Below are 26,801 nucleotides of genomic sequence, written 5' to 3'. Positions count from 1 at the left end.
GGAGCCTGGAGAGGCTAAATCTGGAAGCAGAGATCTACCAACCCACCTGGCTTGGGTTCCTGGCTCTCAGGTCCTGGGGTGCAGCTGAATCACCTAGGGGAGGTTTTTTAACTTTAGCCAAGCTCAGATCCCACACAGACCACTTGAATCAGAACTTCTGGTTGGTTTCAAAGTCCCCCAGGTGACTGCACTGTGCATTCAGGGGTCAGCACCACTAGACTGAAGGAAAGAGAAGGTAGGATGAGGAACACACAGCGGTGTATAGGAAAAGCGCAAGTCCACCGGCTGCCCCGACACAAGATGCTGCTCTGTGCCCCACCTCTCTCAAAGACCTGGTCCAGCCTTCTCATCCACCTGGTCAATTACCGTGTGCAGGCTCAGCTCTGGAGCTCTTCTCTCCCTGTGCTCTAGCTCTCCAGGACTGCGTGCTATGCACAACAGCCATCTTTAATATTCAAAAGGCATCATGGTTGGACCCAGGAAAACAGAGCAGGAATGTGGAACACTGCCAGTTCGGGACAGCTAGGGGAGTCTCCAGACTCATTATTCTTCCCTTTTAGCCCCTTGCTATGAGTTCTTAAATGTAAACACACACTTAAGAGTAAATTATTGGCTTGCGGGCCTCTGAAACAGTTGGTTCTTTAATTTAATGAGCTATAAACTTATATACTAAAGTAACTTCATACCCCAGAAGAGAACTGTTTGACACGAAAAAAAAAAATGTCTGGGGCTTAGCAGGAGGTTCAGAGCACAAGAGAGGAGGGAAAATAAAATAAAGTACAATAATTTAAAAATCAAAGTTCTCACATTTTCTAATATGAGAAATCAATTTTGTTCAAACTTGTTATTTCCCTGTATTAAAACTGGATTTGCATTGGCATTTAAAATATTTTTTTAAAAAAACTAATGAACTCTATACCACTGATATTGTGTAATAAGCATTTACTGTCATAAATATTATCACATTTGATCCTCATAACAATGCTAGAATTGATAGCAGGTGTTAAACCACCAGTGATTTACAAAGGAGGTAACTGAAGGAAACTCGGAGGCTAAGCAACCAGTCTGGTTTCACACAGTAAGGAGAGGATGGGGTCAAGATGCAAAACCAGGTCTATCTGACTCCAAACCTTGTAACTCAGCTCTGATAAGTGAATTCTGCATCTCTGTTTAAATATGAAAAGATGCCACTGTTAGAAAATCATTTAACACTTTTACTATATTGTCTACATATTTTTAATTTTATTTTTACTATACTGCCTCCATAAGCAGTTTCTTTCCAATATATACTTGTTTTAGAAAGTCATATTGAGTTTTTATTTTAGTTTTAAACACTCAGACATCTATAGGACACTAGAGGACAACTATGGGGCTCTACTGCTGTATAACAAATTATCCCAAGACCTACTAGATTCAAACAACAAATGTTTATTATCTCACACAATGTCTCAGTTATTTTTTTTAATTTTCTTATTTAATGTTTATTTATTTTTGAGAGGAGAGAGAGAGAGCAAGCAGATGAGGGGCAGAGAGAGAGGGAGATGCACAATCTGAGGCAGGCTCCAGGCTCTGAGCTGTCAGCACAGAGCCCGACACAGGGCTCAAACCCACAAACTGTAAGATCATGTCCTGAGCCGAAATCAGAAGCTCAACCAACTGACTGAGCCACCCAGCCACCCACCAGTTACTCTTCATAATGCCCCTATAAGGAAGGCAGGTAAGAAATTAAGGGACTAGAATTAAGTAAACCCTTATCATGGCTGGTAAGTGGCAGATACAGTATTTGACCAAACCTCTCCTAATTCAATAACCAAAGCATGAACCATTATTCTACAGAGCAGCCTAAAAAATAATTGGCCCTATGAAACAAAAGCCTCAAATATCTCCAAGCATTTGGATCTAGAAATCCCCCTTCTCAAGTATTCAGACTGGAGACAAAGTAAGCTAAGCCACTAAGCTAAGGAATGCACGTGGCATGTTCATACAATGGTGTATAAAACCAACTGGCCAGAGCAGAATATTTAGACAGAATAGGATCATACAGTTTCAAAATGGAAGCATAGTTTTAGACATTACTTAGTCCAATCCAACCCATTCACTGTACAGGGATAATTATCCAGAATGAAAAATGTCAAACTGTTTTTCTCCAATATGGAGAGACAAAAGAGGAATCCTTTTATAAACAAATGGCTTTTCCTTTTCTTTTTCCTAAAGCTGCCCAATTCCTATCCCCAGGAGTTAATAACCCAGAAGGTCTATCAGCCTCTGTAATTAATGGCCCCATAATAAATGCATTTTTAGAACCTAGGCTTGCTTGCTTTCATGTACAGTCCTTCCAGCAGACCTGTCTTTGCCACAGACTCGGTAATCAGATCAACTAACCAGTGCGAGTGCTCATAAAATCAGACTGTTGACTTCAGTTCATATGTTCCAAGTGAAATGTATATGGGCTTTAAAGCATGGGCTTCAAGGTGGCTCATCCACTGTGTCAGAGACCTCTCCACCCACCCTCCACTGTCAGGATGTTTTCTGGAAGAAAGAAGGTAATGGGAACCTATCCTAGGAAAAGAAAGCAGAGGGAAGGGGAGGGACGGGGAGGGGAGGGAAGGGAAAGGGGAGGTATGACAGTACACCTTGATTAGAGCCAATCAGAAAAATAAGGTTAGCCCATGTTAAAAGGAGATGTTCATTCAATAAATATTTACTACAAGCCCACTATATGCCAGACATTGTAGTAGGTGTTGAAGAGACCTCTGGACAAATCCTAAAAAGAAGAGCCCTTCCCTCATAAAGCATACATTCTAGCAGAAAAAGACAAGCAACAAGCAAAAACAGTAAGTAAACTATACAGTATGTTAGCAGGTGGTAGGTATGATGAAGAGAAACAGCAGAAAAGACTTAGGGGAAGTGAGTGCAGAGGGTCAGGGAGGGCCTTAGAAAGGAGACATCTAAGCGGAGACTTGAATGGGTGAGGGTAAGCCATGTGGAATTCTGGGGGAAGAGCATTCCAGGCAGAAGAAACAGCAGGAGCTGAGGCCCCAAGGCAGAAATAAGTTGCAAGTTTGAGAAACAAATAGACTATTTCTGACAACTTCATGAATCTTAAGTCTCAGAACTCAGAATACTTAAGATCAATCATTTTATTGTCTGTCAAGAATTTTCTTAAAAAGATAAACCTGATGCTTTTCATGCTTAAAGGGGATAGCCAAAACAAAATAGTATTATTTTGAAGGCACATTTCCCTAGAAAATGGATGCCTTTTAATGAGCACAACTATGTAAAACTGCCGTGACTTTGATCTCAGGTAGGTCACATTCAACAAGACACCAACTAAAGATACAGTCATAATTAGGTAAATCGTCTGTTCTAGGTAATGAACCTTGGTATGTAGGTCCCACCTAGAGGCAGATGGATATACAGGTGAGAGGACAGAAGCAATAGAAGTCTAAATCCATTATCTTCCCACCACCCCCAGCAGGTATGCCCACCCCCATCAAATCAAACATTCTAAACCACCAGCTTCCACCAATATTCCCCTCCATACCCTCCTTGCTTATGACAGTAACATACCACCAACAATTTCACTTATCCCCTAACTACACTCCAAACACTAGGGGTTCTCTGCCCTAGGGCCTTTGCATACACTGTTCCCTCTGCCTCCACATTACCAGCATTCAACCCAAATAGGACTTCCTCAGGAAAGCTTCCCCGTCTTTCCATCAGAGTCCCTGTTGCACGCTCTTGTGTCATCACCAACACTTCTTGCCCACACCTGTGTACTCACACTCCTGCTCTCCCAGTAAGCTGTAAGCTCCACTCTGGGAGGGGCCGTGTGAGGTGGCTTCACCACTGCATCCTCACCACAGTCTAAAACTGTGTGGTTTCTTTCTATCCCACTCCACGGTCACAGCCCAGCTCTCATCACCTCACCACTATTGCTTTCCCAGACCCCAGGTTCCTCTCACTGCAATCTAGCCTGCAGTGGTAGTTACCTGCCAGCTTACCTCTCTAAAATCCCGCCAGGACTCTCCCCCATTTTGACTTATCACACAGCAGGTCTTGACTCCCCTTCACTGGTTTTCAGGTTCTTCCCTTATCAAATAACACCAAACGGATGCAATGCGATTTTCCCCTTTGCCTCCAGAGTCAGCCAGCTGCCTCATCATCTCAGCTGTTCCACTGGGCAACTCCTCCCTTTCTGTATATCTAAAGCCCACTTGGGGCGCCTGGGTGGCTCAGTCCGTTAAGCGTCCGACTTCAGCTCAGGTCACGATCTCGTGGTCCGTGAGTTCGAGCCCCGCGTCGGGCTCTGGGCTGATGGCTCGGAGCCTGGAGCCTGCTTCCAATTCTGTGTCTCCCTCTCTCTCTGCCCCTCCCCCATTCATGCTCTGTCTCTCTCTGTCTCAAAAATAAATAAACATTAAACATAAATAAATAAAGCCCACTTATCCTTAAAAGTAAAATTCAAAATTCAAGACACACTTCTTCATGAGACCTTCATGCTCCACACTGCAATATCTCACCTCCAGGCCTTGTCTACATTTAACTATTCTCTTATAATTTTACATATGTTCGTTTTGTATCCCACACAACTAGCTGGAAAGGAAAGTTATTAACCTTTACTGGATGTCACTGGGTGTCTGACATTTCATGAGATATAAAACATCTGGGTACAGGGGCGCCTGGGTGGCTCAGTCAGTTAAGCGTCCAACTCTTGATTTCAGCTCAGGTCATGATCTCAAGGTTTGTGAGATCGTGCCCCACATTGGGCTCCACATTGACAGCCCAGGGCCTACTTGAAATCCTCTCTCTCCCTCCCTCTCTGTCCCTCCCCCACCCTGCTCAAAATGAATAAACAAATTTTAAAAACATCTGGTACATAGTAAATACTGTTAAAACTTTCATTCAATTACTGACTCACATTTTTTTATGGACAACCTTTAACTGTGTATGGTCTTAATGAAGCAGTCTTAAAGAAGAAAATAATAAAATCCAGAAAAAAAGGGAAATTTTTAAAAATTATTTTTTTAAGTTTATTTATTTTGAGAGAGAGCACATATGTGAGTGGGGAAGTGGCAGAGAGAAAGGGAGACAAAGAATCCCAAGCAGGCTCCACACCATCAGTACAGAGCCTAATTCGGGGCTCAATCTCATGAACCCTGAGATCATGACCTGAGCCTAAACCAAGAGTCAGATGCTTAACCAACTGAGCCACCCAGGTGCCCAAAGAGTAATTAAAAAAATTAAATGCTCATGAGTCCAAGAAAGAACAAACTGCTTCCATCTCCTTTCCCTACTAAATCAATCATTCAAGTTGTTGAAAAAAAGAAATGTAATTGATTTTCCCGAGCCCTGTCCACTTTAGGAGGGGAACTGAAAAAGCAACAGTAATCTGTGAAGCCTGAGTAACGAAAAGCTGATTGTTGCTCCGGACTAGACAAACCACAGACATGACCTACAGGCTTGAAAACCAGCACCTGTCACCACAGCCACATCAGACACAACCCATCAGTCTTTCAGAGCTAGAAGGAAACTCAGAGATTTATCCTCATGTTCAAATGCTTGTATCAAACATGCATTTAACATACTCATTACCCAGGATCTGCAGGATCCTTTCCTATCTCTTACTCAGTTAAGAACTAGCAGTTTCTGCATAAGAGGAAACTATTTCTCAGACAAGGAGGTCTCATTACTTTTGAAGATTTTTTAAATTTTTTTTAACGTTTATTTATTTTTGAGAGGCAGAGAGAGACAGAATGTGAACAGGGGAGGGACAGAAAGAGAGAGAGACAGAGAATCTGAAGCAGGCTGCAGGTTCTGAGTTGTCATCACAGAGCCCGACACACGGGGCTTGAGCCCACAAACCGTAAGATTATGACCTGAGCCAAAGTCGGACACTTAACTGACTGAGCCACCCAGGTGCCCCTGAAGAATTTTTTTTAAATGTTATCTCCGCATGCACTGACAAAACCAGAAATAACCAGATGCATGTATAGCAAATGTGCATGTAGTCTGTATATGCTATATTCTCAGCCCAAAAGTTTTAAGGGGAAGTGTAAAATGTATCAGTAAGCATTATAAAAAAATCACAGATGTTTCCAAATATTTGGATTCTCACTGGCTCTTACTCCCTTTTCTGCCTGCACTAGGAATCGAACACAAGAAATACAGCCAAACTGACCCAAATAGTGTCAATGAATCTTCGATGGAGAAAAGACTAACCAAAATGAGAGCCAAGCTCTTTGACAAATACGTGCAACAAGACTCAAAATACTCCAGTCAGCTTAAGCTATCTTAGCTCATCATCATTTTTGGTGGAACATGCTTAGAAAACTAACAACTCAGCATGTCTAATAAGCCACGGATTCCACTCAGAGCAGCAGCATTTATTACACATGCGGGGAAATGGTCATTTTGTTGTCACTTTGTGACCCCAAACTCAGGCAGAAAGCACAAAATTATCTAACCATTTGAGGACAAAGGCAGAAATTTGTCCTCTGGTAAATACCTTTGTATATTTGTAAAGCCAAATAAAGTATGCCTGCCTTCTGCTTTGTGCTGAAAACCACAGCACTCTTTGTTGGGAACATGGCTTTGGTCAACTCAGGAGTGACAGTGACAAGGGGAAAAGCACATGGCAGACCCAGGAAACTGTAAGCAATTCAGCACAGAAAATCACCACCCTTCCCCTAGGGGGAAAAGTCCTTATGTCTCTTTCAACTTGTCAACGACACCAGATGGGAAGCAGTTTAAAACATGTATGAATTTACAATGAAAATTTTCAGAAAAATAATTTGTTGAGTAAAGCAAGGTACACCTTATTGAATATGCACGCCAGTTTTCAGTTGCCCTGATCTTCATACTTAAAAAAATATATATTGTCTCAGGACATAAATACTGTTCATCGTTTGAAAACAATATTTAAAAGGAAGATAAGTGGCTTCCTAAAGAGCAGTTAGTCATATATTTATTCTTAAACACAACTGACCCAAATATTAAAATGGTACTTAAATGTTAGGTCACTTATCTTTTTCCTGCTGGTGGGCATATATGTGCACATATTCACACACATGGTTCAGCATTTTCAAGCAGGAGAAAAACTCAAGATTTTTAACCTGAAAGCATACAAGGTGCCCAAGTTTTTTCACCCCAATTCACAGGACCTAAGGGGACTCATCTGCTGTCAGCCTAGGGTCTAGTTTCCTTTATAGTCATTCTTTGGGAGTCCCCATCATGCCTGTGTCAATACTGACGTTTCCATGACATTGTCACAGCCTTCTCTACCCGGGTGTCTGTAATAGCTTAAAGCAGTCTAAGGAAAAGTTCTTCAAGGTTTATGGGACAAAAGATTCTAGAAAATAATGATTTATTTAAGTTCTCATGATCCTCAAAATAAGGCTATTAAGATCCTTACAAAGACTAAATTGTAATAAGCTCAATTGTCATCATCACTGAAATTCACAAAAAAAAAAAACCTGCAAGCTTCAGTTTTGACTCGTAATTTTAGTCCTACAAAGAATTTTAATGAGTAAATCCTGCCAGATTTCCAAACCGAAGCCTCATGTGTTTGAAACACATCTTCATCAAGTGATCAAGATTATCTAAATTGAATTTAACTCTTTATGCTTGGGTAGGCAAACTGACTACTACATTACCATTAATGCAAAGGGATTTATTTTCAGCTACGACCTTCAGAAGTCTGAAAAGCTGCACATGAAGATCAACCTCAAAAAAAGAGAGGGGGTGGGGAGGAAGCTGGTAGTTGGTTTCAAAGTGATCTCTGTCCAACCCAATAAATCAGTTTTCTAGTCAGCAAATGCAAATACAAACAATAAAAAGCCTTTTCAGGGAAACTGTAATTTGACTCATTGTTTAGAACTGTCTAAAGACACTCTGAGTCATCATTTCACTTCTTTTTAATCTCCCATTAGGATTAGCACTATATGGCTACGTAATAATAACAGCTAATATTTATTTGGTATTTCTCATGTTATCATATGCTAGGCACTACTCTAAGCCCTTACATGGATTATTTCACTCAAACCTCATAGCCGTCTATGAAGTGGGTACTATTATCATCTTCACTTCACTGATGATGAAACCAAGGCACAGAATTAAATAATTTGCCGAAGTCCACTAGTTAGTAAATTGACACTCCATAACACTTCAGCATTTTGCAGGAGTTTTTTCAGCCATTATCCTCTTTGAACCTCACAATGCTTGTGATATTGATGGGATAACATAGCATCAGTTTAATTTTACAAATGAAAAACTAGGGCTCCAAAACATGGACTTTTCCAAACTAAAAATGAAAGAGCTGGAACAGGAATCCAGGTTTTCTGAGTCTGTATTCTTTTCTTCTCCTACTACACAAGCTGCCTTTTTTTATTGTAGACATTCAATAAAAATATTTTCATCAAGCACTGATCACTTTTCAAAGTTAAAATTCTAGATTTCTCAAAGCATAATTCTAGCTCCAGATGGTTCTCGTGATATCTAATTCACCCTTTTATCTCCAGCATCAAGTACAGTGCCTAGCACGCAGTAGACTGAGTCTGAGTATTCTCAGACACCCTTCTTCCTCCACCAAATTTATTCCTCTATGTTCATGCTAACTTGCCACCCTAAACTGGCTTCAGAAGCACAGTCCATCCCCACAAGTCATCACTTTGAGGAGACCAAAGTCTACAAAGAAGTTCACAATCTCTTTTCCACAATCCAAAACCCAAAAAGCTATGAAAACTGTATTTTAAGTTTGATGCTAAAACCCATTGGATAACTATGGTAATCCACCTTCAAGAAGGCTCCCAGCGACCCCTGCCTCACAATATTCACTCTTAAACTGTCCCCTCTCACACCAAAGTTGATTGGCGTGACCAACAGAGTATCGCAAATGTAAGAGGATGTTAAAAAGACTGTGGCTTCTATCCTGGGCTTTCTCTCTCTCTAGGATCACTCGCTCTGAAGGGAAGCCAGCCGCCATGCTGCAAGAACACTCAGGAGCCGACGAAGAGACCCTTGTGGTGAGGAACTGAGGCTTGCCAACATGCACGTGAGTAAGCCTGGAACAGCTCCACCATCCCAAGATGACTGAGGCCTCACTTACAATTTGAGTACAACCTCATGAGAGACCCTGAACCTGAATCATACGGCTAAGCCGCTCCTGGATTCCAGACTCACAGTCAGTAGGTGATAAATGTTTGTTCCTTAAGCTGCTAACTTTTGGATATAACATGCCACACAGCAATAGGTAACTAACACAGGGACAAAATCTGTTATACGCTGGCATAAGGCTACTTAGAGTCTCTATTTATATGCCCCCCCCCCCACACACACACACATCCACTTATCGTGAATATCCAGAAGATGAGCTGCACAAATGTTAATGTGCTTGTTTTATGAGGTGCCACCCCAGACCTGCCAGGGATGATACAAAATACACCGTATATACACCATATCACCTAGCTGGAATCTGAAAATTTTCAACTCTTGACACACCCCTGGCCCCAAAGTTTTCAGGTAAGGTACTGTGAACCTGTATTCACTTTTTTTAAAACCCCTTTTTTTTATTAACCCCACCTTGGCATATTAGAAACATGATTTCTTATAAGAATTTCTTTACCTCTTAGAATCTCCACCACATAACTCAATACTTGGTTACAAATTCTTTTCTTGGGTCTGTTGTTTTATAAGTTAATGTTTGTCTTTCCACCTAAAAGCTAAACTTCTTACAGGGAAGAGTCCTCCCTCTATTTTATCATCCCCGCCAGAAATCCTGGATGCTAATGGGCACACAACAAGCTCTGAATGAATGCTTGTAGAATTGAGTTCACAAAGCCATACCAACAATTCCAGACACATGGTATTAGTCCAGACCCCACCCCCCCATACTCTCACACTCAAAAACTATTTATCTTTAAATAACTGTCCCAGAACATGATGTAAAAACAGTGTCTGAAAGAAAAAAAAAAAAGCTGGCTCTCTGTGGAATTCTGGAAAATTTGCACATCCTCCAAGTGCCCTTGTAAACAGCTGCAGATGCATGAAATAATCGTTATCAAGGGAAAAGATCTATTAGCCTCCTGATGATTGGCTCATCTGAAACCTTTCAACGAAAGAGCAATTTTACCTTTCTGCTCTCCTCCCTTGCACCCGCCCTCAGGCAGTAAAGAAGGGTCACTAATCAGTTTTTAATTTTCCTTCCTAAGGAGATATTCAAAACGGAGCTGTAAGAACTCAGGGCAAAGCTTTACAAAATAAAGACCAAGGAAGAACTATAGACCTTTTAGATAAATAAGCATTTTTTAAGCCAAAATAATTAAAATGCAATGTAGTAAGTGTCGCTCTGAAAAGAAATTCCATGTAAGCAAACTCTTTTCTAAACTGGGAAAAAAAAAAAAAAAAAAAAAAAGATTCCTTGAGACAAAAGGGTCTCTCCTTCTTATAATCTACCTGAAAAGAGAGCCACAAATCCACATGCCAAGACTGCAGAAGGAAATCAGGCCAGACTGTACGCCTATAAAGATTTAAAGAGAAGGAGAGAGGGAAGAGGGAGGGCTTGGGAACATGGGAGGAGATGGGATTGGCAGTAAACCTAAGTGATTTTCAATCAGTTCTGACCTCTTCCTTTATAATCAGCTCCCAGCCCTTCCCTCCTCGCATGCAGCAAAGGAATGAGGGGCGGGTAAGCACCGAGAAAATGACCAGACGGAAAACCAAGAGACAGGGTTCTAGGACTCTATGCTGGGCTCTGGCAAATCACCCCTCATTGGTCCTCTGTTCCCTCGCCTGTAGAATCAGAGGACTGGGTGGAACAATTCCGAACGTCCATGCCAGCCCTCTCTATTCTAAGTGAAATCCAGTCTGCTATAATTCATGCCATCTCTTACACATTCTCCCCCTGGTGTCTGCTGTGTTTTCTGGCAGCATCTTGGGGCTGCATGAAGTGATGCCATGTGACCACACACAGGTTAGGTGCAGAGAATCAGACGGCTGAACTGTTGGGCAAAAGAATGAGTGGCTGGCAGGAAAAACCAATGACAGGTAGAAACGGGTTTGTGTGAAAAATTTGTCCTGCTATGGCATTACCTAGATTCTAGACACTTGAGGTGTTCTTCACCAAGGAACTGCCTATCGCCAGCTTATCTGTTGGGATTTTTCAACTGTTTGAATACTACCAACTTTCAAAGTGTGCAATCCAGACACAACTGTAAAGCGTACCCGATGCCAGTTTCAATACCACTAAGATTTGCTACAATTGTCCTTAGTCATGGGGGATGTTAGTCTAATTCCATAAAGCCATAGTTGCTTCCTAGGCTTGAACCTGCACTCCTGCTAGGAATCCTAGAAGTTCAGGGTCAAAAGGAAGTCACAAGGGTGAGGAGAGGGTATGTGTGTTGAGAAGTAGTCTTGAAACCATCTACATCATTTTCCTAGAAGGAAAACCTTGCACAGAACACTGCTCAGGGCAAATCTCTAGCAATCTCTCAGAATGTTTCAAGGTAACAGATAAAATCCACACACCTATTTAAATATTAGCTCATCTAACAATGCTACACCTTCACCTATCAAAACTAACAAAATTGGGGCACCTGGGTGGTTCAGTCAGTTACGCTGCTGACTCTTGATTTCAGCTCATGATCCCATGGTTCGTGAGTTTGAGCCTCACATCAGACTCTTCATTGACAGCGTAGAGCCTACTCGGGATTCTCTCTCTGCCTCTCCCCTGCACCACTCACGAGTGCACTCACTCTTTTTCTCCCTCAAAATAAATAAACTTGAAAAACTAATATAATTATTCATAAAACATGCAAATACCCTTTTTCTAGTCCTCTATCAAGTGGTTTACAGAAAGAGTATACAAGAATCAAAGGCAAATCCTTTATACACAATGTAAATAGCAATAGTCAAAGGATGCACAGAACAGTTTTTGGAAATCTAAATATTCAACCAAGGTTTCAAGTTATAAAAGCAGTAGCTGCAACTTCACTAAAACAATCCTTCTATCAGCCCTTCAAATATGACAAATATTTACTGAGCACCACCATGTGCCTGACACCCTTCCAGATTCTTGAGGATTTTATAGTGGATAAAACAATGTTTTACTGCCCACAGGAAGTTTACAGGATATTTTTTCAGAAGTATTACATATCAAATTTCTTTTGAAGGGAGTTCTCTGTGTCTCTTGGACTTAGATGCCTGCTTCCTTCCCCAGATTAGGAAAGTTCTCAGCTATAATTTGTTCAAATAAACCTTCTGTCCCTTTCTCTCACTGTTCTGGAACTCCTATGATACGGGTATTATTTTGTTTCATGGAATGACTTAGCTGTCTAATTCTCCCTTCATGGTCTAGTAATTTCCTGTCCCTCTTTTTTTCAGCTTCATCATTTTCCATAATTTTATCTTCTATCTCACCTATTCTCTCCTCTGCTTCTTCCATCCTCACGGCCACTGTAGCTAGTTTATTTTGCATCTCATTTAGAGCATTTCTTATTTCATTATGACTATTTCTTAGGTCTTTGATCTCTGCAGCAATAGATTCTCTGCTGTCTTTTATGCTTTCCTCAAGCCCACTATTAGTCTTGTGATTGTTATTCTAAATTCTTGTTTGGATATATTGTTTATATCTGTTTTGAGCAATTATCTGGCTGTCATTTCTTCCTGGATTTTCTTTTGAGGAGAATTCCTCCATTTCACCATTTTGGCTAGGTTTCTGTCTTTCACATGTTTTAATAGCTTGTTACATGTCCTGCACCTTCGAGTACTACTATATTAAAAAGGGGTCATAGACTGTCCAGGGTCTGGAACTTCAGGAAGCGTTTTTGGAGTGTGTTGTGTGCTCTCTGTTGTTGCGTTTCCACTACTCTATTCCATTGGTCAGTCCTCAAATTTGCTTTAACCTGGAGTGTTTCTTTGATAAATGACAAACACCTACCTTACCAAGGAACTAATAAAAGATGCATAAAAATAGGCATGTAAATCAATGGAACAGAATTGACAGTCCAGAAATTAATCTCCACATTTATTGTCAATTGATTTTTTGGTAATAGTACCAAGACAATTCAATAAGAAAAAATAATCTTTCCAAAAACAAGCTAGGACAACTGGATACCCACAGACCTATCTATATCTATGAATCATGGACCTAAATGTAAGAATAAGGCTATAAAACCCTTAGCAGAAAACATAGGAGTAAATCTTCATGACCTTGTGTTAGGTGACAATTTCTCAGATATGACTCCAAAAGCACAGGGAACAAAAGAAAAAATAAACTGGGCTCCATCAAAATTAAAAGTTCTTGTACATGAAAGGACACTGTGAAGAAAGCAAAACAAAAACCCACAGAATGAGAGAAAACATTTCTAAATTAAATATCTGATAAGAGACTTGTATAAAGGACATATACATCCTTTAAAAAAAAAACTTTTATACTCAATGTTAAAAAGACAACCCAATTTCAAAATTTGGCAAAGAATAAACATCTCTCCAAAGAAGATATACAAATGGTCAGTAAGCACATTAAAAGATGCCCAACTTCATTATTCATCAGGAAAATACAAATCAAAACCACAATGAGATAACACTTTACACACAATAGGATAGTTACAGTCAAAAATACATATTATAACAAGTGTTGGTGAGAATGTGGAGAAATTGGGAACCTTACACATTGGTAGGAATGTAAAATGACACAACCATTATGGAAAACAGTTTGGCAGTTCCTCACAAATGTTATACCCATCAATTCCACTCCTAGGTATACATCCGAGAGAAATTAAAACCTATGTCCATATAAAAACTTGAACATGAATCTTCTCAGCAATATTATTATACTAGCCAAAGTCCATCAACTATTGGATGGATACATAGATAAAGCATATCCATACAGTAGAATATTCAGCAATAAAATGACATAAAATACTGATACATTAGGAATGAACCTTGAAAGCATTATGCAAAGTGAAGGAGCCAGTCACAAAAGACAACATACTACATGAACCCATTTCTATGAAATGTCCAGCGTGTGCAAATCTACATAGACAGAAAGATTAGTGGTTGCCTAGCTAGGGGGGTGTGGGTGGGAAGGTTAGAAAGACATATGGAGTGGACCGCTACTAGGTATGAGGTTTCTTTCTGGAGTGATGAAATGTTCTAAAATTGCGGTAATGGTTGCACAACTCTGTGGATATATGAATTGCACACTTTAAATAGATGAATTGTATAGTGTGTGGTTTATATCTTAAAACTGTTTTTAAAAACTTAAATTAAGAAATTAAGCAGTCAAGCAGGTGCACTATTTGTACCCAGGGAACCTGGGCAGTAAAGAGTAGAAAGATGTCTTTGCTTCCTCAGGTTCATTCATTTATGTCAATCTAGAGGTATCTTTTCTTATTCAGATTAACTCGTGGATACCTACTACTCCTTAGGAACTGGGCTTGACTGGACATATCCCATAAAAAAGACTTAGTCCTCTCCCTCAAGGCTTTCCATCTCTAATACAACAGCTACCACTCATCAGGCACGGAACTAAGGGTTTCACATGCAGTATCTCAGAATAAGGTGGAAGGCCTACCCTAATTTTCAGATGAGGAAGCAGACTCAGAGAGGGTAAATGACTGGCCAAGTTTATAGCTTGAACAAATGGGAGGGAGACCCGAAGCCACATCTACCTAGACAAAGCCCATGCTCTCTTCACTTTACTATATTCCTCCCAGGGTGAGGTGGACAGGACAGCAGAGGAACTGCTGCAACGAAATGCAGGCTTGATCAGGATCAGAAGAGGGCCTCTCCTGTGCTACACCAAGGAGAAGTCTTCAGAAAAGGTCATAGCTCATTGAGGGCTGGGACTTCAATCAAACAAGAGGAAGCTGGGTGGGGCTTTACAGGCTGAGAAAAAGACACAGGCAAGGGAGAATGTGGAGCATTCAGACTTGGAAGCATCTCAGTCTGGCTACAATACAAGATAGGTATAAGGAAAAGGTGGGAGAAAGAACAGAGGGAGGTGAGTCCGATCACCAAAGGGCAGGAATGCCGCCCTGCGGCCACCATGAAGGAATTTAAACCTGAGCTGTAGGGGTCGAGATGAGAAAGACCACCCTATAGGTAATCACAAGGAGTTAATGCTAGAGACAAGGGCAGTGGTGAGAAGGCTACTGCAACTGTCCAGCTGACACCTGAGACAGGTCTAAACCACGGCAGGAGTAATGTGAGGAGGAGAAACAAATCTGGAAGATGTTCAGGAGTTGGGAATTCCAACGCCTGGACGGATGTGGAAATTTAAGGAGAGCATGTGTGCCAGAATCCTGACCCAAGGGATCGAGTGAACACTGTCATGGCCAACAACACCCACAACTCCCTCCTTCCTTCCTGACTGGGCCTCTCCCCCACGAGGTCACTTGCCTCAGGGAAACTGATTCCACCCCCACCCGGCCCCATGGAGGATACGGCACCCCAAAGGTGATCCCATTGCCATTATGGCTCAAGAACGACCACAAGACTCCTTCTGCTAAAAGGCACAAGGGGAGGTCTGCTGAGGGACTTCTGGAGGAAGTGTCTTCTCTCCTAAAAAATAGGCCATCTCTACTCCTATCTCACATACTGCCATGTACGATTATCATCTCCACAAACATCTGCTACCACCTGTGATGACACCCTCCCAAGATGTCAGAGCACAGAAGAGATGGAGAGAAGCTGGGGCCTTGATGTCATCAACCCACCCTCAACTCCTATCCTTGTCCCCAGAGTCCCTGATAGGTGAGCAAACAAATTTCCTCATATTAAAGCTGTTTGCAGTCAGATCTCTGTAACTATAAACCAAAACATCTTAACTGGTAAAGACCAAGTGTGGTCTCATTCACCAAACTAGGCAGCACAGAAGGAGCAGGACTAGAGGGAGCAAAGGGGTAGTGATGATGGGCTTAAGCATCTTGTGTGATAGCCAGTGGGCAATCAGAAGTAAAATTCAGGTGAGAGGAAGGAAGTCTGGCCTAGGGGTACAGATGTAGAGTTTCAGCCTTCCAGTGGTAGCTGAGGCAACGTGAGGCGAAAGAGATCTGACAGATCACTTGTATCTATGAATATCAACCACCCTATTCCCCAATTTCTAACACCCACCCACCCCCTCAGAGAGACAGCATCACTTTGGGCAGGAACAAGGGGTTAGATATCACAAACTGGAATTCACAAAGAAATTTATTAGCAAATAATAGATCGTGCATAATAATAACTATCATTTATTGAGCACCTTTTAATCCTATGTGCCTACATTTTTTTCTCAAATTCTACAGTCATCCAGCAGCTATCATGCCCCCCAACTTACAGATGAGGAAGCAGAGCCTAGTTCCAGGGAAGAGTCACGTGGCCAGTCACAAGCAGAGCAGGGTTTGAACATGGGATGGAGGTGGTGAGACGGGAGAGGCTGAAGGTGGTCACACAGCATCCAGGTTAGAAGCCTGATTCATGTGTGACACATGAGGGCCATGACTACATTGGGATCATTAAGTATGGTAGAGAAAAACCAGTTTTGACAAGTGATAGTTAAGGTGACAGAGGCTCCAAGACTGCCTCTCAAACTCAGCTCTGAATGAAGACCAAGGTGGGACCCAAAACTCAAACAGTCTTTGTTAGGCTAGCCCAGGAATCTGACCCTCTCTCGGGCCACTGTTTGTCTGGAAAGCTGTATTCTGGGACACCATCCCCACAATGCTGGGAACCCCTGGCATCATAAACTGTGGTTTCTCATGTTCTTACACATGTCATTTCTAAACAGTCTGTTGCTACATTTGGTTCTGTCTTCAGTCTTGGTCGGCTAATTCCTCCCCCACTATCTGACCTTTTGGTTATTGTCCATGGGGGCTAGCACTCAGCACCTCTTGGTTTTCCTTGCCTGCCACCATCTCCCTTGTCCTAACTTCCTCTTGGCATCTCAATACCCTTAAAAACAAACTTCTCACACATTTGGAAGCCACTGCTAGGCCCTTTCATGTCTTCAGGATTATTATTAGGAAAGCCTCTGAGGGAGCCATCTCAGCCTTTGGGGAATCTCCTAAGCAAAATGTTTAGTTAGAGTAATGGATTAACAGTAGGCAGCACTAAGGAACAGTGGCTGTTCCACTTAAACAAACAAACAAGAACTACATACATGGCTCAGAGGATGCAAGAATGCAATCCACATTTTTTAGAATGGTACAGACTCACCAAAATGTAGTTAACGGGCTTTTCAAGTCATACACTAAACGGGCTGGTTCCTGACCTTAACGCACCTAGGCTATACCTAAACAAGTGATGCCTGGTCAATCTTAATACATGAAACTTAGAAACACATCTTGTGATGCAGAAGAAAATAGCAGTTACTCATTACAACCCAAAGCAGGCTGGTGAGGAGCACTGAGGCTGAAATATTGCAGACAGCTCAGACAAAGCAGTCAATCCCAGAGAAGCTGGAGAGGCATGGTAAATCTGACCTCTGACTTGTCATGTTTGTATCTGGTCTGCAGAAAAATACACTGTGCATAGGAATTGAAAACTTATTTGTCATAAAAACCCAGTATTTGAGGCACCTGGGTAGGCTCAGTCATTTGGGTGTCTGACTCTTGATTTTGACTCAGGTCATGATCTCGCGGTTCATGACATTGAGCCCCGCATCGAACTCTGCGCATGGAGCCTGCTTGGGATTCTCTCTCTCTCCCTCTGCCCCTCCCCTACTTGTGAGCTCGCGCTCTCTCTCTCTCTCTCAAATAAATGAAACATTTTAAAAACATAATATCTAACTTTTGACACTGTCTGTGCCAGTAAGCCTTACAGCAGTGTCAGATGAGGTTTACGCAGCTTCAAGAGTAAAATGGGTGGCATGGCAAGATTAAAAATTACACAATGGCCCCTGATTGTGTAAACCCACACCGTGAAACCAACGGACTATGTCCTCACGTGGTTTACAGAATAGGAGACAAGAAAAAGTAACTGATGTGTGAGAATCTATCTTCCACTCTCGAAACATGCCCCTCTTCCAAAAGACTCAGGTTCTAAGTGGAAAGTTTCTTTATTTTAGAAATAAAGAAAAAGAGAGACGGAAAGACGGAATACTAACCTCTATGATACAAAAAAGGTATGATTCGGGTTTTCTGAAAAAGCCGCTCATCAGCTGTTCAGTGTGCTGCATACATTCAGTCCACAGCACCATCTCATTTTCCACCCATTATCAATATAAAAATTAGAGTATCTTGGCAACAGACTTTTCACAGTGAGGTTTACTTTATTCTGAGACCTTTTCTAGTAGAAATAAAATGGCAAAGGAACCTCATTATCCATAAGATTTTCAATGTGTCCTGTTCCAGCTGTAACATCACTCCTTTCAACTCTCTATTCAAACGACAGTTAATAAGCATCTATTGCATGAGGTGTGTAGCTCTAGCTGCTAGGGGACCACAGGTAGGGGCTCACAGGCTACCGGAGGAGACAGATGTATCCAGAAATAATGCTTGCAATGCGCTAAGTGCTATTACAGGGCGTATGTGAGGCCAGGACTAGCACTTAAGTTTGCCTGGTCAGCCTGGGTTGAAGGCTTCCTGGCAAGTAGGACACTTGATTCAAGTCTTAAAGGATGAATCCAGAGGAGTGTGTACTTAGGGAAAGGTAAAAGGGTGCACCACTCAGCAGGAATCCAGTGCCTAAAAAGGCACAAGAGTCTGGTACGTTTGGGAAAGTGAACATTTCCGCGTACCCACAGACCAAGTCATTTGGGTAGGCATTCAGAACTGCTAAAGGTCTAGATAAGGTAGGGTGCTAACGCAAACAATGCAGTTTGGAATTTATGTCTTTTGCCCCTCAGGAGACATTTGGTAACAGCTGGGGATATTTTTGGTTGTCGCAAATGGGCAAGAGGTGCTACGGGCATCTCGTGGGTAGAGGCTAGGAATACAGTTATCCCACAGTGGACAGGAAAACCTCCCACAACAAAGAATTGTCTAGCCCTACACTAAGATACAAGTTGACACAAACCATCAGAGAAGAGTTTCCCATTTTCTTTGTAAGTGTCTTAATAAAAATAACAAACTACTGTCCATCTGCTGATCAAAAGAAGAGTCTGGACCTTTGTCTCTACTATTTAGATTTAACTTTATCACCACCTACTATGGTCAGAATGTTTGTGTGCCCCTAAAATCCATTATGTTGGAAACCTAACCCCCAAGGCATTAGGAGCTGGGGCCTTCAAGATTACTGCTCTTACAGAAGAGGGCCAAAAAAGCTCCACAGCCCCTTCTGCCATGTGAGGGTACATAAGAAGTTTTTCACCCAGAAAAAGGCCCTCACCTGACCATGCTGGACTATGAGAAATAAATTTATTTTGTTTATAAGCCACCCAGTCTACAGTATGGGTTATAGCAGCCCAAATGGATGAAGACACCACCCATGCTCAAGAGCAACAACAGCTCTGTATTATCATCATCATCATCATCATTATCATTATTATTGTTAGTAGACTATGTCCAACTTGGGGCTTGAACTCATGACCCCAAGATCAAGAGTCGCATGTTCCTACAACTGAGCCACCCAGGCGCCCCCAACAGCTCTGCATTATTTGAAGTTTAGTTCAAAGTCAGTTCAAGTTTAGCATTACAGAATTCAAGAAAAATTATATTAACAGGACTAAAAAAAAAAAAAGTGTAGTCCACCAAAAAACAAGGAAATTAGAAGCATTTGGAGAAGGACAGCCATTAGCTGCTGGAGGTAACCGACAATGCTTCTCCCTCAAACTACTTACAAATCACTTTCAAGCCATAGATGATAAATGGTATTTTTAATAATTTTTTCAAGAAAAAAAAACTTCTTATAAAATTGAAAGAGCATTTACAGTTTGGGGATCTTGATAAGGCTGTATTGTAGAAATGCAATTTGCTAAGAAAGCAGAACTTATGTACTCTCAACAAAAAGGTAATTTATGTGAAGTAATGGATGTGTTCATTACCTCAGTGGTGGGATGGTGGGAATCCTTTCACAACTTATATTCTACAAAATCATGTTGTACACTTTAATTTCATTTGTCAATGATACCTTAATAAAGCTGAAAACAGTTTGAATAATTTTAAAAACAAAAAAGAATTTTTGAAGGAGGATTAATATAGGAGTCCATCTTAAACAGACACAACATGGACATTCTATTTGAACTTCAGAAATGAAGATGCAGCGTCAGTGAGGGCTACATCCAACCCAGTCACATCTAATTTACCAACCAATCAAGACCCACAGCCAATCTCACATTAACAGTAATGTTGGTGTACGATTACTTGCTTCATCTTACATTTATCAGGTCCCTGACTCTGTATCTTATGAGGCTGATGTTAAAAGATACAGGTATTCACCTATATACTTAATATGATTTATGAACCACTACTGCTTTTCACTGTCTTCTCAATCTTCTTAGGCATTTTCCTCACCAGTCCAAATGGACTAAAAATTATAATTCTTGGTAACCGAGATGCATATAATTTAAGTCTTCACTTTCTGTTTTTCTAGTTTATTAGGAAGTTTCTGATTGAAGCATCAAAACTGACTCACAATATTCCCTCAGAAACCTCAGGATGATTAGGAAGTAACTTCATTTAAAAGTTAATGGGTAAACTGTACCCTTCAAATGTGTGAAATTGTATATCTCAATAATGCCTTTTAAAAAGTTAATGGAATTTCCATCTTGCTGTCATATTGGTTTCATTAATTTAGTCAAATACAACAAGGGGAAAATGAGCACGTCAGTGTTTATTACATTACTGCTCAGAGCACGACAGCCTCCCTGAAACAAAAATACTAATCCAGTTCATATTTGTAGCAGCAACTTTGAGGACTAAATTTCTAATCAAACCTTGTGATTTGTTTTTCCCTGAAAATCTTTTGCTAATCAAACGTCAACTTACACCAGTAGTTTGAGCTACAGTCAAATTTTGCTCTCTCAGACAACAAAAAGAAAGACCCTTACTTCCCCCAGCACAGAGAGTGACAAAGGACGTAACAAAAGTTTCCCTGAACAAACATTGCTCAAAAAAAACCAAAAGACCAACCACAGCAGAAATGCTTACTTAAATAAACAACAGAGATAGCAGCATAGAACAAATAGCTAAAAGCTATTGTGTGGGGGTCAACACACCACCAATAGCTTTCAGTTTATATAAACCTTATTTATAAGATTCTTATAAATCTTAGGGCTCAAACTGCATGCCAAAGACTTCCAGCTTGTCAAGGTGAGGTTACCTCTAAAAAAAAAAAAAAAGAAGCAAATTTCTCCATAATGTTAGTATGAATATGAATACAAATATATTATGTTTTTTAATAGAAAATTATTTTCCATTTAATTGCTATTCATCTTGACATAGAAGACGTGTAACCATCGTCTCAAGGCTGAAGTGCCTTTCCATGGGAACAAACACATCAATTTTTTTCTTGTTGATGAAAGACTTTGATCTAAGTTGCAGAAAATCACTTCATAACTAACTTTGTAATGTGGCGCTTCAACAAATCCAGAAAGTGTTTTTCAAAATGCCACACAGAAAAAATGTTTTACCATGCTTCTCTACTTTTTCTACTTAAATTTACTATAATTAATCTTTTTTTAAACTCACAATACATTATTATAACAGTAATACAAGCAAATTCTTAAGTGACTATTTAATAATCAGTAAAATTCCTTCCATGAAAGAATGAAATAGGTGAATAATTTTAATGCAAAATTAATGGTCTTTATTTCATCTGAGATAGAGTATGGAAAAGGGTCATCTCAAAATGTTAGAAAATACTTTTTAAAAACAAAAAGATTTTTCTATTTTAATTTCAGGAGGGAAATGGGCTAATTGATGTCATATGCTTAATTTTGACTTTGATGATAATAAAAGTTTTCAAATGTACTTTTCCAAGGGGAAACACCATTATAGTTATTGGCTATTTCATTTACATTTTAGTTTACTATTTCACTCATAACTAAAGGAGTTAAAAAGAAAACGCGAAGTATGTACAGAATAATATACACATATCCATTCAACGTTTGAATACCATCTACACGTGAGATGCTGTTCGTACATTATTACATTTATAAATACACATATGTGTTTAATTTAGTACATACCACAAGTAGATAGGTGCTTAACACATGCATTTCATGGTAGCCTGGTAGTTACAGATAATGTGGTTAACTTCAGCAGACAACATCTGTGTTACACATATGGCCATCAAAATAATCGTGGCATGCTTTTGTGACACTGAAAGAGGCCAAGCCTGTTGCAAAATGATTACTTCCAACAAAAGCCTGCTTAAATTATTGTTTAGTTAAATGGCACATATCCAAAATAACAGCATTATAAAGTTGCTATTGCCTTTGAATCACTCACCAATTTTCAACATATTTGTAAAACAAGATAAGCGCCATCAGGTTATAAAAAGCAATTATGGATCAGGATTTTTTATTCATGCTTCTTTGACAAAATTATTCCATTTGATCCCGAGTCTTGGCTGCTCTCTTGACAGAATAATGTACATGCTCCACAGCTGACAGGGATATGGCTTTCATGATTAAATAGGAAGCTCACACTCCAGATGACTTTATAGACTTTGCACTTCAGAAAGATTTCTTTGTTGGTTTAGTATCAGATCATCCGTTATCTTTTTCTAATGGTTTCTTTCCCCAAGCCAAAGAGAATCTATGTATTATCAAAAATTTATGGGTTTTTTTTTTTTTTTTTTTTTGCCTATTTGCACAGTACACCAAAGAATGTTACATCATCTTGAAAAGTTCTTTTCCTGATTTCATGGGGGTGGAGGGGTGGAACATAAAGAAAAGGTGAAAATATAAAATATGAAACACCCTTTTCCAAGAGTCTTTTCCTGGCTTTTAAAGGAAACACCAAACGAGAATCTGATTGACTTTTGCTTTTTATAATTACTGGAAAACAACTGCTCAAAACAATTTCCTAAAAGGAAGGGTTAACTTTATCTTGTGACTTTAATTGATCATTTTTGCCCCCGCCCCCATCTCCAGCAGAAGAACGACACCTGTGAAATTAGAATTCTGTACACCAAGAATGGTAACATCAAAGCTGAAGCTTTTAGCCAGGAACAGTTACTCTGGCGTGCATAAAGCTATGTAAAAACTGATTCACACAAGGAAATGACCAGGGCCTACGCCATTAGGATTAACTTCTGACATACAAGACTAGAAGAGGATATTGGCAGCTTGAACTTCTTTCTCAGACCTCCAGCATTACCAGGATGGAGAGTGGGGGACAATAGTGGGGGGGGAGGGGGGCGGTAGCCCCTCACCAGACTCAGCTGCTAAGGTTACTTAAAAAGCTCCCGTGATTTAAATACGGAGAAAGAGAAACAAAACGTTCCGAATTCCGATCACCTTTTGGTAACTACGTGGTTGCAAGAGCAAAACAAGCGCGCAGGCGCGTCGGTCAGGTTGTCAACCATAAACATAAGAACTCTTCAAAATTAAGGAAGTGGATCTCTGCAATCTCCCACAGCCTTTTTGTTTGGGTTCTCTAGGTTAATAGTAGTGATTCCATTTTAATGACCTACAGACAGGCGCAAAGTTATTTACCGAGTCGCTTTGAGAGATGTTTACTTAAATATGGGGATAAAACCAGTTCGCTTGTGGAACTGGAAATTATCTTCCGTCCAAACGTAGCATTACTCATCTACAAACCCAGGGAACACAATCACAGCCACCCAGTAAATGTGTTTCTGCGAGTCAACTAGATTACTTCCCCAATGACACTAACAGAAAAAAGCCTCAACAAGGCCACGGGAAATCGTGCCTTCAACACTGTATTCAGCCTGTATATTCAGGTTTGCGCGTCTTTGGAGCTGCGGGGGCCTTAGATGCTTTTGGAGGAAACCGGTCCGGGGAAGAGTTTGGGTCTCAGTTGCAGGACTGTGGGTTGCAGCTGAGAGTCGATGAGCGAACACCCTTTGAGACGTGAAACTTACTTCCCTTTATGAAGGGACTCGAAGTGAATCCACCCCGACACGTCCACACTCCACCTGAGCGCAGGGCAGCTGCGGCTCCTTCCCACCGCGCAGAGAGCAGTCGCCGGCCGAGACCCGTGACAGCCCTCAGACAAAGCCTAGGACCCCCGCGCCCGCCCGGCTGCCTATCCCCGGAACACGCCCCCGGCCCGCGCCTACCTTGATGCCCTGCTGCTGGGTGGTGAGGGTTAACTTGGATTCATTCAGAAGCAAAACTTCGCAGTAAAATTCTTCTGGAACAGCGCAGAAGCAGCCCATGTTGGCTGTGGCCGTCTCCAGCCAGGAGAGAAAGCTGCGACCCAGGCGCCGAGCCGCCCCCTCCCCTCAAGCGCGAGGCATTAATTTATTGTCCGCGCCGGGGCCAGGGCGAGGGGACCGGTTCCCGGCGAGGTCCAGGGCCGCGCGGACGAGCCGCCCGGCGCCGGCTGGAGGGAAGGAGGGCGGAGAAGCCCGGGAGTCAGCGCCCGGGAGCCGCCGGGGAAGCGCCGGCGGAACTGAGCACAGAGGGCGGCGGCGCGTCCCCGCGCATCCTGCGGCTCGGGCTCCTCCGAAGGCGGGGGCGCCGCGGCCCCTCCCGCAGTCCTGGGGACGACAAAAGTCGTCTGGCAATGGGGGAAAGAAGCAAGAAAAGGGAGGAATGCGAGCTCGAGGCCCTCCCCAGACGAGGAAACCCTTGGGAGCTGTGCAGCCCCCTCCGCCTGTCCCCGGCCGGAGTGCTACCAAGACACCCGGCCTCCTTCCCCTGCGGAGTCCCCGGAGGGCTCCCACTTCCAGCTCCGACCCCACCCCGCAGCCCCCAATCCGGTCCGCCGACTGGGGAACACTCGGCTGTTCCTTTGTGTCAGGGGTACCCGCGACGTCCCAGTCCCACGGCAGGGCCAGTGGCGAGGATCGTCACTCAGTCTACCTCGGCCACCCGGAACCCCGAGAAGTATCGGAAAGGGCAGCGGGCTCCTTACCAAGACCGGCGAGTGCAAGTCAGCTCGTGGCGGGACGCGGCTCCCGTCTGGGGACCGTGAAACTCATCACGGGGGTTGGTGTGTGGCTAAGTTCAAGCTGGCCCTCCGAAAACGCCTTTGCTGCGGCGGCGGAGCGCTGCTCCTCCGGGATTTTCAGAGAAGTGGGGAGTCAGAGGGCTTGCGGGCGCGCCGGCGGGCGGAGAAGAGGGCGCCCAGGCTGGGAACGCGCTGGCGGGCGGGTGGGGGTGTGCCCTGGGCGCGCAGGCCGCGGCGGCTCCCGGGAAAGTTCTCTTGGCAGCGCGAGGGGTGGCGCCCCAGGCGGGAGCAGCCCAGGTGCAGCTGGGCCGGGCCCGAGTGTCTGCAGAGAGCCCTGGAACGAAGCTGGGGCCCAGAGGCCGGGAAGGGGCGCCCCTTCCGGGCGGGGTCTCGGCTGAGAGCGGAAGGCGGAGCGGAGGTGGTCCAACTGCGAGGTGCGGGCAGGTCCGCACCGGAACCCGCGCGCACCACCCCGGCCGCTCGGTTGTTCGGAGCCCTGGTTCTGATTGCTGTAGCCGTTTCCCGGGGAGACGGAAGGTTGGCTCTAGGAAGGCCGGGCGCAGTTCTGCTCGGACCCTGGCGTTCGGCGCTCCCAGTCCCACGCCCTCCGCACGGCGGGTCGTGTCCAGGAGTGGCGGGCACAATAGCTCTGAGGCTGCAGTGACCCCTGGTGGGTCCTCGAGTCCGTGCACAAGCAGCCGAGGCTGAGCGCGGGATGAGGCCGGGCCCCGCTGGACTTCGGAGCAGGTGCAGTCGGTGCTCTCCAGCTGGGAACCAGCAGCGAGTTAATGCGAGCCGAGAGGACGTGGGCCGGGGTTGACGGTAGGCCTCCCAGAAAACTTCCCTACTTTATATTGAGTGTTAGAGCAAGAGCTTTGGCATCAAACATAGTTTTGAGTTCCCTCCTCTACCCCTTGCAAGCTAGGTGGTCAAAACTCACAAAATTTGCTTAAAACCTAGGACATTAGTAACTTAAAAAAAATTTTTTTAAGAAAAAAAACCGAGTAGAATGGAAATGAACAATTTGCAACTTTAGAAGGAGTTTCCTTCCATAATGATTTTCCACAAAGGACCTTCTAAGGCTTCTCCTTTCCTGATATCTCAGCCCCTTCTAAACATGAATTAGCACAATCCCCAAAGTGCAATAGATAAACCCTCATGTTTAATGCGAATTTTACCTAAAGCTAAGAACCAAACCCTGTTGTATCTTCCAAGTCTTCTGTGAAATTGAAGCAGGTTTTGAATTCCTAATCAAATTCTGTGTCCAACTTTGGGCTGTACTGTCAATGTTTTGCCTGACATGAGCCAACACATTATTTTGAATTTTAGCGTCTTTACCTCAGGAGGCTTTTCTGTAACAGAACGTTCCTGACATAAATTACCAAATGTGATTGAAAGGCTTTATAACAGACTTTCATTCTTTACCACAATATCCAATAGGGTCACCTGGGCTTGCAAAAACAAAAGATAAAGTCCAAGTTGCAATGACTTGTTTTCCAGTTTAGAGTTTTGTTGCTATCTGTTTTATGCCCTTTGACTTTGTTTTGTTCTGGTTTTACCGCCAGTGGTAATGGAAAGGCTGGGGGTTTGACGTGGGGGCAAGGATTCTGTTCCAGGCCCCTCAGGAGGGAAAGTACAAAGCTGTGAAGTCTCATACATCAGCCCTTTCTGAGTGAGGCGTTTTCTTTTCCATTTCTTTGTGAGAGATTGAAGAAAAGAAAAAAAAAATCTAACACAAAATTGGAGTGTCCTAGAGATAATAGGAAGATCCCACATGTTGTTTTCTTTTTTTAAAAC

The 26,801-nt window shown here is 42.5% G+C and overlaps 1 protein-coding gene across 4 annotated transcripts in view; it reads right to left on the bottom strand.

Moving 5' to 3' along the window:
- The window catches only part of EPB41L4A (erythrocyte membrane protein band 4.1 like 4A), a 252,941-nt gene extending 227,147 nt beyond the window's left edge, over nucleotides 1–25,794 (bottom strand). For 2 of the 4 annotated variants that reach the window (XM_060635206.3, XM_060635208.3), the window contains exons 1-2: nucleotides 24,969–25,793; nucleotides 24,169–24,591 (exon numbers count right to left, since the gene is read on the bottom strand). In XM_060635206.3, coding sequence (XP_060491189.1) covers nucleotides 24,169–24,267 — 99 coding nt within the window. In that variant the 5' untranslated portion in view covers nucleotides 24,268–24,591; nucleotides 24,969–25,793. Of the gene's footprint in view, nucleotides 1–24,168; nucleotides 24,592–24,968 lie in introns of all 4 variants that reach the window. The other 2 variants (XM_078447487.2, XM_060635205.3) reach the window with 2 other exon arrangements.
- Nucleotides 25,795–26,801: the final 1,007 nt, after the last annotated feature.

The sequence above is a fragment of the Panthera onca genome, chromosome A1, assembly GCF_046562875.1.
Source record: "Panthera onca isolate mPanOnc1 chromosome A1, mPanOnc1 haplotype 2, whole genome shotgun sequence".
NCBI lineage: Eukaryota > Metazoa > Chordata > Mammalia > Carnivora > Felidae > Panthera > Panthera onca.
The sequence above is the reverse complement of the archived record's forward strand: the minus strand, read 5'-3'. Positions and strand labels throughout refer to the sequence as shown.